Raw genomic sequence first — 22,535 nt, 5'->3', positions numbered from 1 at the left:
CCCAGGTTCGCCTGAACCAGCCTAGGTCTCTTGGAGCCTGGCCTCCCCAGCCAGCCAGTTAAAAAAATGTAACCTGCTCTGAGGGAAGAAAAGAACACCAATCCAGGGGAGCAAATTAGATCAGGATTTCTTTTTATTCCTTGTTGGTTTAAAATGGCTAATCAGAATAAAAAATAAAAGGGCCTCTGCCAGGAGAGAGGTGGCTCCCCCTTACAGAGGCCAGGACCCAGGCATCCCCGGCTGCCCAGGAGATTTGGGCTGAAGGTAATCCCCAAGGAAGCTAGAGTGGCTAAGACCAAGGCCTGCCCCTCCCTCTCCATTCCCAGTTTTTGGCATGTGATGAGAAATATTGCTTTTTGGATTCTTCCTCTCCCGGCCTTGGATTTGAGAGCTGGGGGAGGCACTGAGGGGCTGCCTTTGGGAAGCCTGTCCCCCTAGTCCCCTTTGGGGGGTTGGGATTCAGTGATGTGGTAGCTGGGCTAGGCCAGCTCTTCCTGCTACCTCGTGGGACAGGCAGCAAGGCCTTGCCCACTGAGGAAATCAAGTGCCAATGAGACTAGAAAACGGACTGCATCATCCCCAAATTCATCCCTCGTGAGCAAGTCCGCTGCAGAGGGAGAAGGGCATCTCTCCTCTCCTCAAGCTCCTTGCTTGATCCCTCTCTCCCTGCAGGGACAGAAGAAGGGGAGAAGAGAGGAGAAGCCACAGGGAAGGGGAGGGCAGGAGTTAGAACCTCCCATGCCTCTACCCCTTTTCCCGTTGGTCTGAGGAGCAGAGAGAGGAGGGAGCAAAGCTCCCCTCTCTCCCAGTGCTCACCCTTCTCTTCCCCTTTCCCCATCCCAGGGTAGATATATAATTTCTTTGATATTTATAATATATATATATATATATATGTACACACACACCTGGTAACGCAGAAGAGGAAAAAAATAGAATCCGTAACAATAATAAAAAAAATTATTTCTGGTTTAAAAACGATCCGGTTCCCTCCAGGGCAAGCAATTGCACAAATGTCCACTGAGTCTGGCCCAGGGTTGGGGAGGGCTGGGAGGAGGAGAGTGAGTCTCAGATAGGAGCTGCTGCCTTAGCAGTGGGTGCCCCACTCTCCCCAACTTCCCCCGCCTCCATCGTGGTGGTTTTTAAAAGCTCCTCCTCCTCTTGGGATCTGTGGTCTGACGAGTGTCCATGCAGGGGAGGGGAGCCCCTTGGGGGGAGCAGGGTAGCCACTCAGGGCCCTTTGGTGTAGGCACGGAGGCGGCCCCGGGGGCTCACACTGAAATCTCATAGGTGGTGCCACCCACCCCCGACACCTTCTTGACTCCTCCCCGGGTGGGGCTGCTGAGGGGAGGCTGGCCAGGGCCAGGGGAGGCAGAGCCCAGGGTCTTGGGCTGCCCGTTGGATTTGCTGTAGGCAGTCTTCAGTTGTGCCTCATCTCTGTGGAAGGAAGGACAGGAAGTCAGGGAGAGCTCGGGGAGGGGAGGACGATGGAGCTTTGCTCCTCACCCCCCCACCACCACCCCCTCCTCCGTGCAGGGGATCTCCTCAGGGTGCTCTCCTGAGCCCTGCCTGGCTAGACCTGGGGAGGGCGGGAAGGGCGAGATGCCTGCAGGGCAGCTTATACTTACTTGGGTGCCAGTAATGGCTGCAAGGCAACTTCCTCTGACTCAGGGACACCAGACTGGCCTTTTTGGCTGCTGTAAGATGTGGATCGGCCCAGGTACGGGGCGGCTGGGGCCGGCTCAGGGGACCCCAGTCCCCGGCCCCGAAGCCCTTCTGGCTTCCCAAAGCGGGGAGCAGCCGGGCGGCCCAGGGGAGTCTTGCCCAGGGGCGAGCGCTTCGAATCGTCCGAAGATGAGCTGGTACGGGGGGCATGACCAGAGCCCGGCGTCGACTGGATGCCCGAGTCTCCCGGGCAGGGTTCCTCTTCCCGACTGGGCATGGGGGGTGACTGGCGCAGCAGCTTCTCCCGCTCCTGAAGGGAAGCCACGATGTGGCGCGACAGATTGTCGTAGCGCACGGGCGAGGGCTCGCGTGGCGGGGGGCCAGCCAGCACCAGCCGCGGGTGCCTCTCGGCTTCCCGCTGCTGGGCCAGCCGGGCCGAGAGGAAGGGAGAGGTGTAGCCCAGGGGGGGGTCTGGCTCTGGCCCTGCCTGCACCGACTCGAAATCGGGGCTGTCCGAAGGGGTGAGCAGGCTGTCGTAGGACAGACTCCCGTTGCGGGTTTGGTTGGCCAGACTCTTGTAGGAGGTGGACGTCGTGCCCTCGGAGCGGATCGACTGCAGCTGGCCCATCTCAAAGCCGGTGCCTTGGGCTGATTTGAGGCTTGAGGACCGAGAGCCACTGGACAGTGGGTCAAAGTGAAAGCTCTTGCCAAAGGTGGGAGAGCGGAAGCTCTCCGGCTCCAGGCTGGGCTCTGAGCGGTAGCTGGGGTGGCGGCTGCTCTCGGCAATCGAGGCCGGCTCCTTCAGGCTGTCTCCTCGACTTAGCTGAGGAAGGAAGGCCGGCAGAGATGCTTGAGAAGGCCTGCTCTGGGAGGCTGGGGTCCCATGGGAGCCCCCAGAGCTCAAGAACCCCCATTAAGGAGTCAGCAGCAGGCCCTGGGTGCCCTCCCCTCTCCCCCGGGGGCACAGGCCGTACCTTAGCACTGGACGAGTGAGGCATGGCGGCAGAGGTGCTGCTGCTGCTGTAGCCAGGCCGATACTTGTACATGGTGGGTGTGGGGGGGTTGTCCTTGCTCAACAGACTATCTGCAGGGGAAACAAAGGCATGAGGATGGCAGGCGTCCGGCAGAGCCTTCCCAGAATTAGCTCCTATGGAAAATGCCCAGGGGCACCCAGCTGGTCTTTTCTGACTCTCCCTGGAAGTCAAAGGAGACTCTGGAGATGGGACCAGGCCCCCCAAATGTGCTGCTTGGGTCAGGCAGGGTCATGATGCCCAGGCTGATGGCAGAAGGGCTGGGGACCGCACCCTTTCAATAGTGATCCAAGTCTCCAGCAGACAGGATGCAGTCCCCAAGCCTCGCTTCGAAGGCCCACCCTCCATCCTGCTCTCCCCACAGCTCAGGCTGGCTCTCCCGTTTGCCAGGCCCCTGCAGGGTCCGACCAGCTCTTACCCTCGGTGGTGGCCAGGCTGAGGTGAGTCCGAAGGCCTGTGTATCGACTCAGGTCTGGCTTAGGAGGTGGGGGGGGCTCAGCATCGGCAGACTGGCTCTCTGTCACCTCAAGGCTTCCCTTAGACTAAGGTTTGCAAAATGGAAGAGGTTAGACGCGAAAGCGGGCAGCCTTTGGGCTCCTGGAGGTGTCTAGGATGAGGCAGAAGCAGAGCTCACACGTGGGACAGACAGGGTGGCACAAAAAGGCCCTTCTGTCCCCCAAGGCAGTACTTCCTTCACTTGTTGCCCTTCTACTCCCACCGCCATTCCCTGGGCTCTGAGCTAGCACTGGGATGTCCGGCCCTCAGCTCCAACCACGGCCTCCCTCCTGCCCGTGAGGAGCTTCTATTAAAGGAGTAGGGGATGGATTCTTAAACCAAAGAAAGAGGCAAATACACGAGATCAAATAGGCCTCTGTGCTTCCATGGAACTGAAAAACTTCCCCAGAAACAAAACAAATGCATTTAATATAAGAAGGGAAACAGTCAACCAGGAAAAAAAACTGATGCTGAGTATCTGATAGGGTTGGATACAGTGTCTGGGGCCAGACTTGAACTTGGGAAGATGATTCTTCCTAACTCCTGGCACTCTATCCACTGTGCCACCTAAGTATTCCTCAAGAGAAGTGGTCTAAAGATAGGAACATGGCAGCTAGCTGGCACAAAAGGACAGGGCCTGGAGTTGGGAAGACTGAAGTTCAAATCTGACCTCAAACATTTACATAAACCTGTTTGCCTCAGTTTCTAATCTGTAAAATGAGCTGGAGAAGGAAACAGCAAACCGCCCAGTATCTTTGCTTGGGTCATGAAGAGTTAGCCATAACTGAAAAGATAGGAACAGTTCTCAAAAGAATTACTATTAACAGTGAACAGAAAGAATGTTCCAAATCCCCAAGAATAAGGGAAACGCAAATCAAAACAACACTCTGGGTTTCCCCTCTTAGCAAGTGAATTGGCAGAGATGATAAAAGACACCAACAGTCAAAGTCGGAGGAGCGACACAGACGGCGCCGGGATGCAGGAGCTGGACCGTCCAATTTGAAAAGTGGTTTGGAATTGGGCAAATAAAAGTGCCTAAGATCAATGTTTGTACCCTTCGTCCCACTGCTTAGGCATATATGCCAAGGAAGCCAAGACAAAACGAAAGGCTTCCCACCCCAGAACGTGGACAGCAGCACTTTTTGTGGCAGCAAAGAACTAGAAACAGTAGAGAGGCCCACTGATGGGGAGTCCTGGCCAGACAACCAATATGTAAGTGTCTAGAAGATTACTGGGCTTGAAGAAAACCCCAAAGAAGAGAATGAGAAGAAGTTGGTGGGGGCAAGGGAGGTCCAAAGGGGTAGAATTCTGCATAAAATAGCAAAATATCAGATTTTATTGATTATTTTACTGGATTTTCTCTAATTCCTCTTTTTTTTTTTAAAGCCTCATCTTCCTTCTTAGAATCAATACTGTGTATTGGTTCCAAGGCAGAAAAGCAAGAAGGGCAAAGCAATGACTAATGACTTGTCCAAGGTCACATAGCTAGGGAAGTGTCTTAGACCAGATTTAAACCAGGATCTCCCATCTCTAGGCATGGCTCTCTATCCACAGAGCCACCTAGCTACTCCCTTCTTTTTCCTTTTTATATATATTCTTTTTTTTTAAACCCTTGTACTTCGGTGTATTGTCTCATAGGTGGAAGATTGGTAAGGGTGGGCAATGGGGGTCAAGTGACTTGCCCAGGGTCACACAGCTGGGAAGTGGCTGAGGCCAGGTTTGAACCTAGGACCTCCTGTCTCTAGGCCTGACTCTCACTCCACTGAGCTACCCAGCTGCCCCCCCTTCTTTTTCCTTTTTAAAAAGTTTTTTGTTACATGGCTGCCTGGGAGGAGAGAGAGGGAAAGAAAGAAATCCAATTGTTTAAAAAAATACCAATAAATAACTCTTAAAAAGGCAAGATCTGGCTTCAGATACTTTCTAACTATGTGACCATGGGCAAGTCACTTAACCCGATTGCTTGGCCCTTGCTACTCTTTTGTAGAACTGATACAAAGGCAGAAGGTAAGGGTTTTTTTAATGGAAAAGAAAGAAGGCAAGCTGCGTGAAGGAAGGGGGTGTTTTGATGGCCTGTGTGCCTGGCACCAAGAAAATGCAAACAAGAGCTTCTTCTGTATCTCCACAGCACACACACTAGCTGACTTGTCCATCTCCACCCTCTTCCCACTCCAATTGGTTCCTCACAAAACTGATGTCATTTTCATTGGCTCATTGTTCAATGACTCCCAGGTGCCTGCTGTCTCAAGTTCAAATACCTCTGCTCAACATTCAAGGCCACCCACCACTGGGCCCCATTTGCCAACCTTGCCAAATACTTCTAGCCACACAACACTTGACTCCAGCCAAACTGGACTATCTCTTCTCTAAAACACAGCCTATACCTTTTCCTTTGGCTTTTAGCATTTAAGAAACTCTGCTTAAAACTGTAATAATAAATATAAAAATAAATGTTCCTCCTCATCCTTTTAAAATCTCTTCTTTTTCCAATTAATTTAAACATTCATGATAAAAAAAAGAGAGAGAGAGAGAGAGAACTATCTTCCTTCACTGTGCCAACTAGCTACCTGTGCTGAGAAGGGCTCCATAACACACAAAAATGATCAGAACTCCTTGCCTAGCATTGGAGGTAACGTGAGGAGATCAGCAGGATGTTACAAGAGATATAAGAGGGGCAGACTGAGGACATCCCAGCATTTTCTCTGCATCACTGGGGGGAAATGGATTCCCTCCTGACCTTACTTCCCCTGCTACAGAGGCAGAAGGTAAGGGTTTTTGGAAAGGAAAAGAAAGCCGGCAAGCTGCTTGAAGGAAGGGGGTGTCTTGATGGCCTCTCACCTTGGTTCTCTTGAGCTCCCCCTGGATTCCATTGTCCATAATTTTCACAGCAATCTGTCCATCTGATATTTCCGGTCGAAGGAAGGGAGGACGAATCACGATTGTCTGCTCTCTTTTTGGTCTCCCCAAGTACCTGATTGTCAAGGAAGGGCAACTATTCAGTCAACAAATTCATTCTGAGCACTCGGCATGTGCAAGGCATTGTAAGGGTTACCAAATTATAGGGCAGGGGCTTCCACTAAGGCACTGAGGAGGCAGGCGCTGAACCAGCTCTCTTCATTCTCTGAAGAATGGGAAGATTGGGTCAGTGAGGGCTAATCCCCAGCTCAGATCACTACAGAGTCAATCTGATCCTTCAGTAGGAAAAAAGATTCAACCAAGCAACCATGCATTCCCTAGGCACCTCCTTGTGCCAGATATCGTGATGGGTGCTGCGGATACAACGATTAAAACTGAACAGCCCCTGCCTCGAGAAGTTACATTCTATCAGGGGAGGCAACACCAAATACAGTTACGATCAAAGCGTCCGTAAAGTGCCAAGGGGCAGATGGGCACTCAAAGCCAAGCAATGGGTAAAGGTTTCCTGCAGAAGGTGCTATTAGAGTTTTACGGAAAACAAGGTCTTCTAAGCAAAGAGAAGACAGAAGGATAATGGAAGTCTGGGGGACAGCCAGAGCAGGCACAGGTCTGGGAGAGAGAGCCATGGAGAGGCCCCGGCTGACTGGAGAGGTGGGCTCAGGCCGAGGAAGGGCTTTCAAAGCAGAAGAGAGCCTGTTGGCTCTTCTCTGGGTAATCACTGAGTTTACTGAGTACAGGAGTAGCATGGCTAGACCCACCTTCACATAGGAAAGTTATTTTGGCACCTGTGTGGGTCTGAGAGAGGAGAGACCTGAGGCAGAGACCAACTAGCAGGCTCTGGCATTAGAAGTGGAAATCTTTGGTTCCCCCCTAGGGCAGGTGTCTCGCCACCTAACTCTACTCAGTGCCCCTCACCAGAACGGACCCTGGCAGGCCAAGGCTTTGGGCCAAGGGAGAGAAAGGCTTTACCTAGGTGCTGAAGAGCTGCACAGCACTCGGCTGACATTGTTGCAACAGCCATTGGTGAAAGGGTTTACACCTCCCCGGAATTTACCCGTAACCTGTGGAGAGGAAACCAGTGTGAGCCCCCCCAAAGGCAGGCGTTAGAAATCAGGCTGCCCCGGTTCACTCTCCCAGCTGTTGGCATTGCTTTCATAGACGGTGCGACACCAAACCCCAAACCCCCGCCCCCCTGGGGCCCCTCATCGGCCCTCATACCTGTTCGTTAGTTGTGCGACCCCTGGCCACCAACACTACGTGAAATCCCGTGAGGCCGGCCACAGGAATGAAGAACAAGCCGGCCACACACATTACTGCCATGCTGTGCCTCAGAGTCAAGGGAGCCATCAATGTGCCATGTGCTGCCTGGCACAGGACCACCAAGTGGACCTTCTGCTACCTCCCCACCCCCCACCCCGAGCAGCCAGTCTGGAAGGATACGTGACAGCCGTGCGGACCCCTGAGAGCTCCTCCATGTGGTAGAGGATGTAGAGCAGGCCAAAGCCGAACACTCCCATGATGTGGGCAGTGAGGGACAGGAGGAAGAGGAAGAAGTAGCGGTAGTTCCGTCGCCCAATGCAGTTGTTCACCCACGGGCAGTGGTGGTCAAATTCCTAGAGGCAGAGAGAGAGGCTGCAACAGGTCTGGCTGTGAGCCTGGCCCCAAGCGTGGCTTCCTCTATGGGAATCACTGCACTGGCCTGAGCGGCTAAGGGACTCGGAGCCAAGGGGAGCAGTCTGTTCGCTTTTGCCAGAAGGAAGGGAGGCTTATATGAAATCTGCTACAGAATGGGGCTGGCCCGGCCCAAGGGAAATGGAAGGAGATAGGAGGCAGCAGTCAAGAGATGATGGGAAGCATCACCCAATTGAGATCACGGAATTCAGGCAGGATCCAGAAGCTCAAGTGGATGGAGTAGGAACAAGAGGTAATTCAGACAAGGGTAGAAGCCAGGAAGACAAGGCAGGTGGAGGGAGGAGCTGGGAAACTCCATCCTAGCAAGACTGAGACCCACTCAGAATGCTTCCCTTCTGAACTGCCTTTGGGTGTGAATGGCAGGCTGCTGATGGGAGGGCCCTCCTTGTGAAGAATAAACAGCGAACATACGTCCAGGAGAGGTACAGACTCAAGAGTCCATGTCTGCCACTATCTATGGGCAGGTCTCGAACTTCCAGAGCATCGCTCTGCTCTCTGGAATGAGGACAAGAATGCCCACAGCATCTGCCTTACAGGGTGGTTGTGAGGGTCAAACCTAATCGCGCATATACAATGATCTGCAAACCTCAGAGCGCTCTATCAATGCCACTTACTGTTATGGCCTCTGATCCAGAGTTCTGGGATGGGGCTGGGAGGGACTAATGGCCATGATTTGATCTCAGGCTCTCCTCTGAGGCTAAAAGGACTCGGCTCTGCTGATAGGGAAAGGCAGAGCCACCAAGGAAACGGGTATGTCCTCCGCCCTACCCCTAGCCAAGGCTCTTACCTCAACACAGTTGTCACAGACACTGCAATGTGAGCATCGAGGGGGACGGTAGAAGCGGCAAGTGGCACACCATTTCATTCGCACCTGGATCCCTTTAATCTCTACAGTTTTGTATAGGGGTGCTCGGAAGTCATCCTCCTTATCCTCATCCTCTTCAGCTGTGGCAAAAGAAAGACGGCTGAACCCCAACAAATCTGCTCATGGTCGGGGAGACATGCCAATTGCCCCTCACTTCCCCGAGCAAGCTGCTAGCTAAAAAGGCCTGGCCCCCTCTACCCAGCCAAGCTGAAGTTTTTTCCATTCTCCAAACATGCCTTGTTCTTTCCTCTTCCAATTCTTTGCTCCTAGTTCTTTTTATCCACAATCAGCCCACTAGAAGAAAAGCCTACCCATCTTTCAAGGTTGAGCTCAAAGGTCATCTCCTTTGAGGCTGCCCTAATCTCTGGAGAGCTCTGCCTTTGCTGAATTCCTGACACTCTATATATTTTCTGCTTGAGATGCCCAAATAACCAAACTGCAAGGGAGGAGGAACGGGGCCTAGATCTCATCTAACCTAGTAGCCTAAAAGGTCTCTGAGGGAATGTATTTTTTAAAATCTCTGTATCCTCAAGAACACCTAGCCCCATGTTTTAGACACAGTCGATCCTCAGTAAATAAGAAATGAACGATCCCTTGGGGTTCCATATGTCACTGCTGCAGCCCTAGGCCTTGGCTCTTTTACAACTTATTAAAAGAAACTAGGAAAAAGAAGGGAGTGGGGAAAGGGGGGGGGCAAGGAAGTGGCCTTTGCCCACAAATAGGATCACTGGATTTATAGTGCCTTATGCTACATACGAAGGTCAGGAATACCCCATTCTCACCAATCTTGAGTTTGGAGCTAAATGTGAATACATTTCCCTGGGGATCTGAGTCCTAGGACCCCTCTTTTCTGCTCTGTAAATAAATCCCATAATCCTCAAATTCTTAAGGTCTAGGGCCAACTGTATTCATTATTCTTTCTCACAGAGCAGCCCAGAGGGAAGAAGGTCTTACCTCGGGGGAAAATGCCCGGGTCCATGAAGGTGGCCATGCTGAAGTTGGCCAACACAAAGAGGAAGATGACAGCATTATAGATGGGCACTGCAGGTGACACATACAGGCTCAACCCTGGGCACCTGTACAGAGAAGAGGAAAAAGGGTCATAAGAGGAGCAACCTTGAATGACAGACCTCCTTTACTACCGTGGTCCATTGCCCACATCCTGCAGAGTACTACAAAGCTCCTCAGAGACCTGGCTGATGTACTAGAGCTTCCCCCAGGAGAAAGCCATGCTCTTGGATACCAGGGCTTCTCCCTACCTGACACCAAAAGGAGAACCAACAGTCAGGGAGCTCTCTTTAGATCAGCTTCTAGAACCACGTACAAGACTGGTGTGAGGTTTCTCTTGACTTTTTCAAATCCCCATTCCTATGTCTCAACCTTTGGAGAAGTAGATCTGATTTCCCACAGATTGCAACAAAGACTAAAGGAATCCCTGCCACATTAACCCTCTGTCACTTAGGCCTATTTCCTCCCACTAAAGAAACGAATCTCTGAAATACTAAAGGCCCATTCATTCTGGGAACCTACTAAAATTTCTTAGAATCCATCCCTCCCATCCAACCAGAAGGGACAACTAGGAAAAAATACCAACCACATCCCCTTTCTAGAATGGCCTAAAGATTCTGGATTCTAGCCAAGTTCCACACTAGCTTCTCCTCCTCCCTTGCCCTCACTCCTGGGTGACTCTGAACCCTAGCACTATGTTTCCCATTGAACTCTCAGCCACCTGGAGTTTCTTCAACTGAGTTTTTATTCAAGAGAATGTTAACAAAACAGCAAGGAGTGCCCCCTCTCCTTCAGGCCTAAAAATGAATCAGAGTTACTAGGACTCGGCCTAAAGAACTCCTAACTGAGTAATAAAAGGAATAGGGAAACTAGAAAAGCCTACTAAGCCAATTCACAACAGAATTAAAATATCTACCAGAAGACTGAGATGAGAAACATGGTTCAGTTCCTTTCCTGAGGAAATCCTACTGAAATCCTCACTCTCTCTAGGAATTTCATGAGAGTTGAGAGTTTGAGAAGGCTGCTATCTGCTATGCCAATAGAATCGCCAAGTCCTGGGATAAAAGGAGACTAGATCTAGAGCTAGAAGAGTTCAGAGGTCATCTATTTGAGGCAGCTGGTGGAAGAGTCCTGGAGAGAGGACTGGGCCTGGAGTCAGGAAGATGAGAATTCAAATTCAGCCTTGGATACTAGCTGTGTGACTCTGGGCAAGTCATTCAACTTCTTTGCCTCAGTCTTCTCAACTGTAACATGAGGATAACCATAGCAATACATTTGTTGCAGGGGTGTTGTGAGGATCAAATGAGATGCTGGTAAAAGCAGTAATTGCAGATCCTAATAAATATAAAGAAACCTATAGAAATGCTTATTCCCTTCCCCCACCTTCTGTTCCAACCACCTAATTTTACAAGTAAAGTTAAGTGGCTTGCCCATGGTCACAAAGTTAGAAGCATCAGAGGTAGGATTTGAAATGAGTTCCTCTGACTTTTCTACAGCACTACACTGTCTGTCCTGAGGGAAGGGCCTCTTCCCAGCTCAAGAGGACTTCCTTTTGGAAGACACTGGCATAATACACTAATCTACTTTGTGACTAGGAGCTTAATCCCCCCCACCCCCACCCCCAAACTAGGGCACCATGTGTCCTTGCCCCCTTTTCTTAGCCTAGTCTGAAGTAAAGAACAGAGGAGCCAGGAGAACACAGTGGCAGATGGTCCCAGTGGCTTAATCCACAGCAGCCAAGGATTCTATCAAGATGGTCTCAACCAACATAAGGGAAGGCTTCTTAGAGGACAAGTCCCCCCTCAACTCACCTCCCCCAAGAAAAGCACCAGAGAGGGACTAGAGGGAATTAAGCTCTGATAAAACTCAGACCAAATTTGGCACACGGCTATCTGTATCCTTGGAAATACTAGATACTTCAAATTGCCCTCCAATGGTCCCAAGAGACACTATCAGAGGCCTCCGGTCTCTTTACATGTCAGAGATCAGTGGCGTAGCTCTCCTCAAGATAAGGATGGGATCAGGGTACCCATTTTTCTCCTATGGGACCCAGAGTGGTTCAACTCAAAGTCCTCTGCTCCTGCCAGCATGAGCTTTACGCTGACATAAGGACAAAGAGAGATCTTCTTGGAGGGTCTAGTGTTTATAGAAGATGGTCTCTCACATGAGAGAGAATTAAGGAGAGATGGGGAGGGAAAACAATCAGAAAGAGGATTCCCCTCCCAGTTCCACCCTAAGGACTAGCCGCCTTCATTCTTCTGAGGAATGGAGGAGGAATGAAGAAAACCAGTCACCCAAGTAGGCACCTCTTCCTAGCAGTGTCCCTTCCATTTATGGGAAAAGAGGGTTGATTCATTTGACTCTCATGCTGTCTATTCCTATAGCTTCTTCCTAAGGAGAACAACTGAAAGGGGAAATCATGGATATCACAGGAGATAACCATATTTTAAAAAAACAAAACTATTGACCATGTCTTACTATGATCAGCTTTTGGCAAAGGAAACAAGTATTTCCCTTATCCTTCAAGAAACCCAGAAGTTCCTAGGAAGTTTTAAAATAAGTTTCAGAGTAACAGCCCCCATGAGTATGTGCCAACTTCCCTGGTCCCTTTTAGCACTGGGCTTCCTTATTCCCAAATCAAATTAACTCAGTCAGTTCTCTTCAAACCTTTCAGGCATTCTTCTTCAGATGATCTTTAGTCCCCTTCAGAATCTCCTTCAAATCTGCTCCAGCCAAGGTATACAGGACTAAACCCTAATCTGATGTCAAGAGAAACCATCCTCCCATAGTGTTTGAGTCTGGGACTTAAAGCCAGCAACCCTGCTTGAATGCAGCAGAGATCTCTGCTCCAGCTTCCAAGGAGACCCAGCTGTCAAAATATACTACAAAGGAGAGGCATGCATGAGCAAAGTCTCTGCTTGCCTCCCTGTATCTTCTTCCTGGCCTAGGGAGGGACTATGTTGCTATGGTGCCCAGTAGAGCTCCTGGGGGACCACCCCAAGCAGCCTGTCTGAATTTGCTCCCTTTGATGAGGGAGGGGAGGTCTGGGCTGAGGAAGGGAGTTGTTAGGGCTCGTTCTCAGCCCATGGCAATAATCACAGAGCTCCAGAGATTTGGGGAGCGGCTTAAGCCCAGAAGGTTGGCTGACTCACAGACAGGACTCTTCGACCTGTACCACCCCAGGACAAACAGGTTCCTCTGCCCACTCTGTCAAATGGAATGAGAGGAGGATGGGTTCCAATGCCCACTTCCCTCAATTCTTATCTTCTAGGTCCTCCCCCAAATGCCTCAATGAGAGGCAAAACCAAGCCAGTAGAGAGTAAACTGAACTGGGCCTCTGGAGGATCTGGGGGAGTGGCCTTTGCTATGTGGCCATGGTTAGTTAAGTCACTGAATCTCTCTCACGATTCTGTGTTTCTTCAGCTGTATAATCAAGTCTGAGAATGAGGGGGAAAATGTTTACAAAGATTCGGGAATTCTTCTTTAAAAGCACCTGGTCTAACATTGAATACTCATTGGCTAAAAGGAACAAGGAAACATTGTTATCTGCTATCATCATTATTAATTATCATTCCAGTCCCAATATCTCCAATTCCACTTTTCCTGTCTGAACCAAAGGCAACTGCAAGCAGGAGACAAGCAAGTACCTAGAGAAGGAGGATTGGTCTCTTCAAGACATTCCACCAATGCCTAGCATAATAAAAGCATTTGATAAGTGTTCACAGACAGGGAGTAAAGAACGCAGCTCTTCCTCGGCCCCTCAGGATTGGAATTCCAATCAGAGATTTTCCTCGTCTCCTGCCCTTGAACACCACCTCCTCACTTCTATGGGGCTCCTCTCCAAAATTAGAAGAAAAGCACTTTCTTAGCATGGAGGGAGTTGCCCTCTTGCCCCCAAATTTGACTGATCTGTGCCCCTTCCTTGCTATTCTTGCCAGGTTCACCTTCATCGAACCTAAGCATTCTTGGTGAGGAATAGGTGCAAAGAGAGGAGGGAAAAAACCAGCTATTACTCAGTCAGTCCCATTAAAGTGGAACTAATAACCAACGCCACCTTGATGAGAAATGTACCAAGGGACTGGCAGACCCCAAACATTCTGACTTTCCGACCGTCTCCTGAGTGCTAGGGTTGGGAGGTGGCCAGAGGAAAAGCCTACCTGTAGCAATCTTCACAAAGGACTTCCTGGCCACAATGACACCCCCCTCCCCAATATCCCTTAGAGGAACAATGAATGGAAGCAAATGGTTTCTTCACTCAAGTTTTACAAACGGAGAAACTGACAAGCTTAATAATTTAGAATCTGGCTTTTTGGACCTGGAATGGGGCCGTGGACACAAGCTAGTCCAACTGCTTCATTTAAAAAATGACTGAGGCCCAGAGAGGTCAAATTACTTGTCCAGTGGAGTTACAAAGCTAGTTGTGGCCAAGTTGGGATTGGAAGCCTGCTCTGATTCCCAGGCTCTTGACCTCAGAATAATACTCTCCACTACTCCACTGCCTCTTTGCTCAGTAATATTAAAATTAATTCAAATTCATTAGAATTTATGAATATTAGAAATCAGGCCTCTTCTCTTAAGAAAGCAGAAAAGGAGTCTATTCTGCTACCAGACAACTTCCCTTTGGCAAAGTGTAAAAAAGTATCAAACAAGCCAGAATTCCTATGCAGCCATTTAACTTCAGAATGTGAGAACGAGGTATGGGGAAAGGGCCGCACGGATTGAGGGAAAGGCCAGCTGTTGTGTCCAAGCCCCCAGTAGGACAGGGAGGCTTCTAAGATACTCCATCTTTTACCTGTAGGACAGATGGAGATGATTTATATTCATGGTCTCTCCTTACTTGATGAAGCAAATGAGAAGGAAAATTATTTCTAATTAGTTGAAAACCACATGCTTTTGCTAATTAAACCTACCAGTTAAAAGATCCTTTTCCTCTCATTCCCAACCCCCTCAGGCCCCACAAGTGGATCTTACACAGCAACAATGTAAGGAGCAGACTTAAGATAGGGGGGGGTTAGGAGGGTAGGAAGGGAAGGATAATAAAAGTAAGGATGACTAAGGCCAAGATAAAAATAAGGAAAGGGTTACTTCAGACTCAGCTTTGACCTCTTTCCTGCTTTTCAAACCATAGCTCGGTTCATTATCTAGTGTCTGTGGGGGAAATGCCTCAGTCAAACAAGAGAGATATGAAGCTACAGATGAAAAATGAGATGGCTAACCAGGGGAAGAGAAATAGGAAGGATGTGGAGAAAGTAGATCCTAGACAAGCAGTTTAGAAACCGGCCCTGTGAGGGACTGTGAGGTGGCACAGTAATAGTCAGGCCTGGAGTTGGGAGGACCTGGATTTAAAAGTGATCTCAGACTCTTCCTAGCTGTAGGACCCTGGACTGTATGGGCTAGTCCTTGCCCTTCTGCTGTAGAGTTGTTACTAAGACAGAAAATAAGGGTTTCAGTCAAAACAAAAACAAAAACAAAGAGGCACTGTGGAGAGATCCTGTCATTCCAAGTTAGGGCAATCTCAGCTCTGAATGAAAGACACCTGCTAAAAACTTCTGCTCCTAACCTAAAAGAGCTTCCAGAGTTAACTAATATTATTTTCCAAAAGCTCATTGTTTCTCTGCCTGAGCAGAAGGGGCCCATGGACAATTAAGATTCCCTATGTCACTGGCACCAAAGAAAGGAGAAAGTTTTAATAGAATGTAGGAAAGTAGGTTAGACAGTTTCAGCCATCAGCTGAGGAAACGCCTATTTCAGGACATTTCTGTTCTGGGCAAACTGGTGTAACCAGGCAAACACTTCAATGGTCCCTGATGAGCAAGTCAGGAAATGGGAAAGATAGTGCCTCCTGCTCAGTCTAGCTCAGCAACCATCAGATTCAAGACAGTCCCCATCAACCCACTCTGAACTGCTGAGATGTTTTCATGGGTTGATGGGTGGATGAAAGAAAGGGAAGGAAAAAAAAGAGGGAGAGGGGAACAAGAGAGAAGGAGAGAGAACTTGTACATACATACATACACACACACACATGCACATATACATGCCCTTTGACGTCTTAAGCCTCTATGAATATTCAAGGATGCCATGATGGATGTAAGTGCACATGTCTTGTCCCAGTATCACTGCTACTGTTGCTGCCACTAGAATACTGGAGCTAACATATTAAGATCCTTTGGGTCAAATAATGACTGCTTGCTGTGATCTCAGTCCTCTCCCAGTGGTCCGTGTATGAAGGATAATATATGCAGAGAAAACACAGACTCTGGATGGGAAGTAAAGGCTAAGTAGTACACAGGACTCAACTACTTTCTGTCCTTGGTGGGGCCCAGCTGGCCTGGTCAGACTGAGGAGGTGGGAGCCCAGGGACTCTCTCAGGCACCCATCATTTACTTCTCCCTCTTTTCAGGCAGACATTACAAGCTGAATGGGACCTCAGCTGGCCAGCTCCATGAAGCACAGAAGCTGGTTATCACTTCACTGATTGTCTTCCAAGCAAGGGTCTCAAATTTTCCATTTGTTATACCAACTAAATAAGAGCTCATGTTTTATAGTATTTGAAGGTTTAAAAAAAAGAGAGAGAGAGAGAGAGGCAGCATGGGGTCACGAAGGAGTAAGGAAGACCTCCCATTCAAACTCTCCCAGGGACACATTTCCTAGCTCTGCAACCAGGGACAAGTCTCTGAACTGCTCTGAGCCTCAGGCAACTCAGCCTTATCTCAGCCCGGTTTCATCAGTCTGGGTGGAGTGCATTCTCACACCCACAAAATCCCAGATCCTTGACACTGACTAAGGTTTATGACCCACCTTCCTTCTAAACACCCTAACCAGGCAGGAAGGACCTCGCTCTAAGTCACCTCAGAGTCACTGACAGTAAGGCTCAGAGACAAAAGTGAATTCCGATCATCTGTCTTTAAGGATAGAACTCTAGCCACTAGACGATGAGGCTTTCCTTCTCCATTTTCCCTCTGGTAATTCAGAGGCAGTTTCTTTTCTGGCATATGTCTTCACATCAAACAGCTCCAAAGGAAAGTCAAACCAAGGTCCCCCGTTGTCTCCAAAATATCCCTCCCAGAGTGACTCTTGACCTCTTCACTCTAATCTGTGATATTCCTTCTTTCTATTCCCAGGAGAATCTCACTGTGGAAAATAGAGTTCTGAATGTTTCATTAATTTGGGTAATTGGGTTCAATCAAAAATAAATAATCAGGGCAAAGAGAACCTCTCAGAAACTCTGCTACTCTGACAAATCCTGACAAAGTACCACTCTGAACTAGCAGACAGATACGAATGGCTTCAACAATCTCAGCCACAACCCGCTCTCACCTCCACCCCCATCCCAAAGTCTTCAGCAGGTGCCAGCAAGTAAACTCTCTGACTTCCAGAAGCATGGGAGACTTCCAAATGCTCAGCTTCTCAAACTGACTTTAGAAGGAAAATGATCTCTGCTCACTCTAGCATGAACTGAGAAGGCTTTGTAACTAACCCACTATATGCAAGGGTTTCCAAATCAGGTTTGTTCTAAGGGAATCCTCTTCTCTGGGACAAAAGGTGTAGCAGTTGGCCTCTCCAATACACTCTCAGGCTTCCTGAGTCTAGGGACCAAGCCATCAGAGTGATAGCAGGTAAAACCAAGCTTATGTTGCAGCTGCTCAGTGTCAATCAGTTCAAAGACTCTTGAACTCTCCCAGTCCACCCAGTCTCAAGGCTCAAGACACCTGGCAAGAGCCATTCCCTTTGGAGGCCTCAGAGAACCCTAAGCTCACCTGTTCCCTCACACAGCTCTATTCACAACTGACTGCTTAAGCCTCTTCAGGTCTTGACAGCTTCTTCCTACGCCCTTGCCCTTCCTGGATTATCTAATGATGGAGCTCCATTGGCATCATGGGAAGACATCTAGGATTCCACAGAACAGGAAACTAGTTATAAAGCCACCACAAAGTTGGATAAAAGTTAAGTATGCCAATTCTTTTTTTGTTTTTGTTTTAAACCCTTACTTTGTGCACTGGTTCTGAGGCAGAAGAGAAGTTAGGCAATGAGGGTTAAATGACTTGCCCATGGTCACATAGTCAGGAAATGTCTGAGGTTCTGTCTGAACCTAAACCTCCCAGTCTCTAGGCCTAGCTCTCAATCTACTGGGTCACCTCAATGTCCTCAGTTCTAATTCCACTTATCCCCCTTTTGTTGCCATCTCTCTGAGTACTGGAAATGCCCCCATCTCTAACAGTAACTACAGGGAATGCCTACCCCCCTGCTTCCCCTACTACCAGTGTCAAACTCACGTAAAGGCAAAGAAGAGTGTTGTGGATCCCACTAGGAAGACGGCAGCTGCTGAGACGGGCACATACTTGCTGGGTTTGAATCTCTTTCCAGACTCTGCGGGCATGTTGGAGCTCTAGTGGGAGATCTGCCTTGCCGCATAGCCCAGGCCCACACAGTGGCAGAATGGGTAAGAAAATGGGATGTGGGATCAATGGAGACAGAGAGGAAGGGGAGCACAGTAGGAAACCTGGGGACTAGAGTTCAAAACTACTGCCCTTCCCCCTCCCAAATAAAACCAAAGGTCAGAGGATTTCAAATGAAACAAAAAGCATGGGAGGGGGAAAGGAGAAACCAACAGGTGAATAACCCCTTTTCCAGGATGAAATGGGTAGGGGTGATTAGGCAGCACAACTTATACAGTTTAAAAGGCGCAGAGGAGATGTGGGCTGTATACATGCAGATGGCCGCAGGCTGAGAACATGGGCAGACAGACAGATCAGAGACGGGCTCATGGGTGGAGACAGGTCTTTGAAGGGAGAGAACAGGGAAGAATGGCACCCAGGGCAAAGGCGGAGAGCTGCTGACAGGACAGGACTTCTTAAAGCCCCTTCAGTTGATACCAAGGCTGCCACAGTTCCAAAAGTGTGAGCTGGACCTATTCAGACTATGTCTTTGTTAACTTTCATCCAAATGAGAAACTTCAGGTGGGTCCCCCTTCCAGCTTCAGAAAGAGTCTGTTTCCATGCCAATCTCTGCCCCTTTCAAGTAGTCTCCTTGGTGCCACATCCCCCACCCCTCAATTTCACCAGGACTGGCTGCCTGGCAATGGTGGTTTAATGTTATTTATTTCCCTCTTGGCGGCTAAAGCTGAGCAACAGCTGCTGCAAGGTTGAGCTGTAAATCCTTTCCTTTGAAGGGGGTGGGGGGAAGGGAAAGGGGAGGAAGAGCTTTTCTATCCTAGGTCTCCAAAGCCCGTCAAGGGCCACCGTTTCTGTAGAGTTCATGCAATTCCAAGAGGAAACTTGAAATCCCAGAAGCCATACTCCCCACTTGGTCAAAGGTGGATAAAGGAGTTGGTTCCACTTGACCGATGTTTTGGCAGACAACGGTGGATGAAAGGGGTTCCGAAGGTTCTCCTGCTTTGAGGCTCTTCTTAACTCCTCTGGGCTCTCTCCTCCTCACCCCTTGGCTCTTGGAGAGGCTTAGTTGGGTCACTGGGAGTCACCTAGAGAAAACAAAAGGCCATGTCAGAGAGATTCATCGATGAAAAGGCTTTCCAAAGGCATGCCAGCAGCACTCTAACCCAATTGAGGAGAAAGAACAGAACCATACCTGTCCTACATCCATAACTTTGATCCAGATGGGAAAGTAAAGGACCTGCTACCTAGCTCAATGAGAAGAATCAATTAACCCAAGAGAAGGACTGCCAAATCCAACCAGACAGAAATGGGAAGCCACAGATTTTATGTATGTAGAAAACTAAACCTACACGAGGGCCTACTAGAGAGAAAGGATATTAGCCTTTGAGCCAAGAGGGTATGGTTATTATTGTTATTGCTACAAGAGAAGACTATAATCACTGCCAATCAAAATAAAACACCTCAACCCCTACTTCTACTATTTTATCAAAATTCTTTTGCTTTTTTAGCTATCTCTCTAAAGGGGTAATGGCAGGGTAATTATCTTAGATAAACCAGAGTCATCTAGTCAAGGAAATCAGAGCTCTGGGCTGAAAGGTAACTGGAAAAGAACTGAATGTACTTCAGGACTCTCACACATATCTCAATTTAAATTAATAATCCTGAAAGCAAACTTCAACAGTTCTTTCTTAAACTGGCCCATTAGGAAGTAAATTCAGCTCCGCCTACTCAAGTGTGATTACCAGGAACAATTATTACTGTTTATGACAGCAGCCATCTAACACTAGCCCTTTGGATTTTATAGGATGTTTTTCATCTGGTGATCTCAAAGCACTTTACTCCTATTATGTGATGACACACTGCCTCCCCTCCCTACTCAGTCAAAGTTAAACGTAGAGATGTGCTTGAGGACATTTACTGAGTCATTGGATCAGAACTTGGAAACACACACACACACACACACACACACACACCTCCTGACCTCCCACAACTCCCTTTTTCAACCATCACTGCTAGATATAGGAGAGAAAAAAATTGGAATCACCAAAGATCAAGAATTAGACATCCAAGTCAATGATCTGTAGGAAGGGTCTCGTTTCCCTCTCCCTGCTCAGTTCCTCCTTTACAGTCCCACAGATCCAGAGATAACTGGCAATCAGACACAGAGGCACAAAACTGGAATCAACACTTCCTCTCCCACCTCTGGAGGTGGAGGCCCCCAGGGGTCAGCTCCTCCCTACAGGATTTACCACTGAAACTTGTTTTTTTTTAAACTAAAAGAAGAGGTTTCTTTGACTTGCTTTCCATTTGAAGAGAATTTTAAATGTAAATGTCAATTAAAACATACCAACACTGAAGTCCAAGTTTATAAGACTAAGTGAATGATTTAATTGAAATTCTACCTTTCTTGGGTATAAGGACATAGATAGGGAATAGGGACAGGACTTGTGATTTCACCAACATATAGAATTCCCTCCACCACCAATACAGACTGCTCCTTGGCAAGTCAGAATCTCAGAAATCTGCCCATAGCACTGAAAGATTAAATGACTTGCCCAGAGTCACAAAGTCAGTATGTGTCAGAGGCAGGTCTTGAATCCAGATCTTGCTGACTCCAAGGACAGTGTCATTTCAATTTAACAAGCTATCTCACAGGCTAGTTCTAATTGCTCTCATTCATAGCAGAAAGATCTACTGACTCAGTATCAAGGATTACAGACCACACTTTTGGAAAGGAATCAATGACATACCAATCCAAAAGCACCTAGCTTTTCCCCAATAGAACAGGGAGCTCACTATCTGGAATTTAGGAATGGTTATAAAAGGAGCCAGTTGTGGAATAAGAAACTAAAATTCTTCATTTGTGTATAGAAGTACATTGTCATCTATTCCAAAATATAGACATCAAATCTATTATTTCATATTGTGCTTTATACAAAAATGAATATGAATGTGGGCTCAAACAGTGGAAAGACAGGGACAAAAGGGTATAAAATATTGGAAACAGTGCAGGTAAACATAAACTGGGCACTAAAATCTAGTAATGTAGGTGGAGAAGCTCCTCCTAGTCATATCATAAGGATGTAATGATTGTTGAGTTTATAAATATCAAGGGAGTAATCTGAATCCACACCAATATGGAAAACAAATGGAATAATGTGTATGGCATGTCAAACCAAGACACCAGCACTAATATAAATATTTAAGAAAGAGAGCTATACTACTCTGAAGTCAGAGATTTCAAAGATGCAACTAAGAATATGCGGAAGATGTCTGTGCATTAGGAATGTCTTGAAATCTAGTGGTTACTAGTAAGTGATCCAAGAGAGAAGTTATAAGAAATGCTATGTTAATAAACAGGATAATAATAGAGAGGCAGTGTAGTCAGCACTTTGATCCTGACCAAAGTTCTTAAACCTAAGCACTCTAGCTAAGTCTCAAAAACAGTAAGTTCAAGGGAAGGTCACTTTACCGTGTTTGCCTCAGTTTCCTCATCCGTGGATGAGCTGGAGAAGGAAGTGGCAAATCCCTCCAGGATCTTTGCAGAGAAAACTTCAAATGGGGTCAAGAAGCTTTGACTCGGGTGACAGAACTGAAGCAAAGTTCCACTCTAATGCTTCTAGTAAATTTGGGGAGATGTTGACAGTACTGCACACGCCTAATGGAATGGCAGAGCATCGAGGAAATAGCTACCTGAGGCCAAGCTGAACCCCAGGTTTCCTAACACTGGGCCAGGAGGGTCTGAGCCCAGCTGGGGCTGAAAAGGTGGGCGGGTGGGGACATTGTGGACAGGTCTAGCAGAGAGCCGAGTGACCCCAGGACGTACTGAGAGGGGCCAATGCTAGAGACACAGGGGCAGTGCCCAGAGAAGCTGTGAAGAGTGAGCCCAACCTACTCCCTTTCCTAGGATGTAAACGTGGACGGGGCCGCTTTCGAGATCGTCTCCGTGCGGCTCCAACTAAAAAGCTGCTCATTTCCCAGAGGAAGAAACTGAGATTCACGGAGGGGAGGTAACCGGCCCAGTGTCCGGGGCTCACTAATTTGGGGGCTGAAGGAGCAGTACAGATCATTCGCTCTATATTCCCATTTTATGAGGCCCCAGGAAGGGGGAGCAACTTGCCCAGGGTCACCCAAGTCTTCTCCAGACGACAGAGCCGGGACTCCCACACTGTTTTTCGGACGCCTGGTCAGACTCGGGTTCAGAACCCTGGCTGTGCAACCACGGGCAAAGCATCTATTTCCCCATCGGTAAAATGGGGGCAGTAGCCCTGGTACGGCGGGAGCCCGCGAGGTCGCCGGGCGGTGGGAGCGGTGGGGGGCCGAACCCTCGGCCGCCAGGCTGCCAGAGGCCGGGGGAGGGGGGGGGAGGATTGTAGGGGGCAGGACGCCGGCCTCGGGGACCCAGACCTCGGGGGTCGGGCCGGGCTTGGCGCGGCAGCCGCGCGTTCGTCGCTCCCCGGCCTCTCCCGGCCGGCC

The 22,535-nt window shown here is 48.6% G+C and overlaps 1 protein-coding gene across 1 annotated transcript; it reads right to left on the bottom strand.

Moving 5' to 3' along the window:
• Positions 1-896: 896 nt before the first annotated feature.
• Positions 897-19,119, bottom strand: ZDHHC5 (zinc finger DHHC-type palmitoyltransferase 5). The gene is made up of 11 exons (XM_044681478.1): positions 17,940-19,119; positions 9,613-9,734; positions 8,581-8,738; positions 7,542-7,714; positions 7,320-7,422; positions 7,071-7,162; positions 6,024-6,156; positions 3,112-3,235; positions 2,637-2,746; positions 1,626-2,485; positions 897-1,434 (listed from the first exon to the last, which is right to left on the bottom strand). Exons 1-11 carry the CDS (start codon positions 18,041-18,043, stop codon positions 1,269-1,271), a joined length of 2,145 nt encoding a protein of 714 aa, XP_044537413.1. The 5' UTR covers positions 18,044-19,119; the 3' UTR covers positions 897-1,268.
• Between the last annotated feature and the right edge of the window lie 3,416 nt (positions 19,120-22,535).

This window comes from Gracilinanus agilis, chromosome 6 (assembly GCF_016433145.1).
Source record: "Gracilinanus agilis isolate LMUSP501 chromosome 6, AgileGrace, whole genome shotgun sequence".
In the NCBI taxonomy this organism is placed as follows: Eukaryota; Metazoa; Chordata; class Mammalia; order Didelphimorphia; family Didelphidae; genus Gracilinanus; species Gracilinanus agilis.
Note: the sequence above shows the minus strand (reverse complement) of the source record. Positions and strands in the feature narration are given on the sequence as shown.

Coding starts and splice junctions, on each gene's coding strand:
- ZDHHC5 (XM_044681478.1), bottom strand. CDS start 18,043: ATGCCCGCAGAGTCTGGAAAGAGATTCAAACCCAGCAAGTATGTGCCC. Junction 9,735..17,939: donor ACACTCTTCTTTGCCTTTAC/GTGAGTTTGACA, acceptor TTCTCTGTACAG/GTGCCCAGGGTTGAGCCTGT. Junction 1,435..1,625: donor CAGCCATTACTGGCACCCAA/GTAAGTATAAGC, acceptor TTCCTTCCACAG/AGATGAGGCACAACTGAAGA.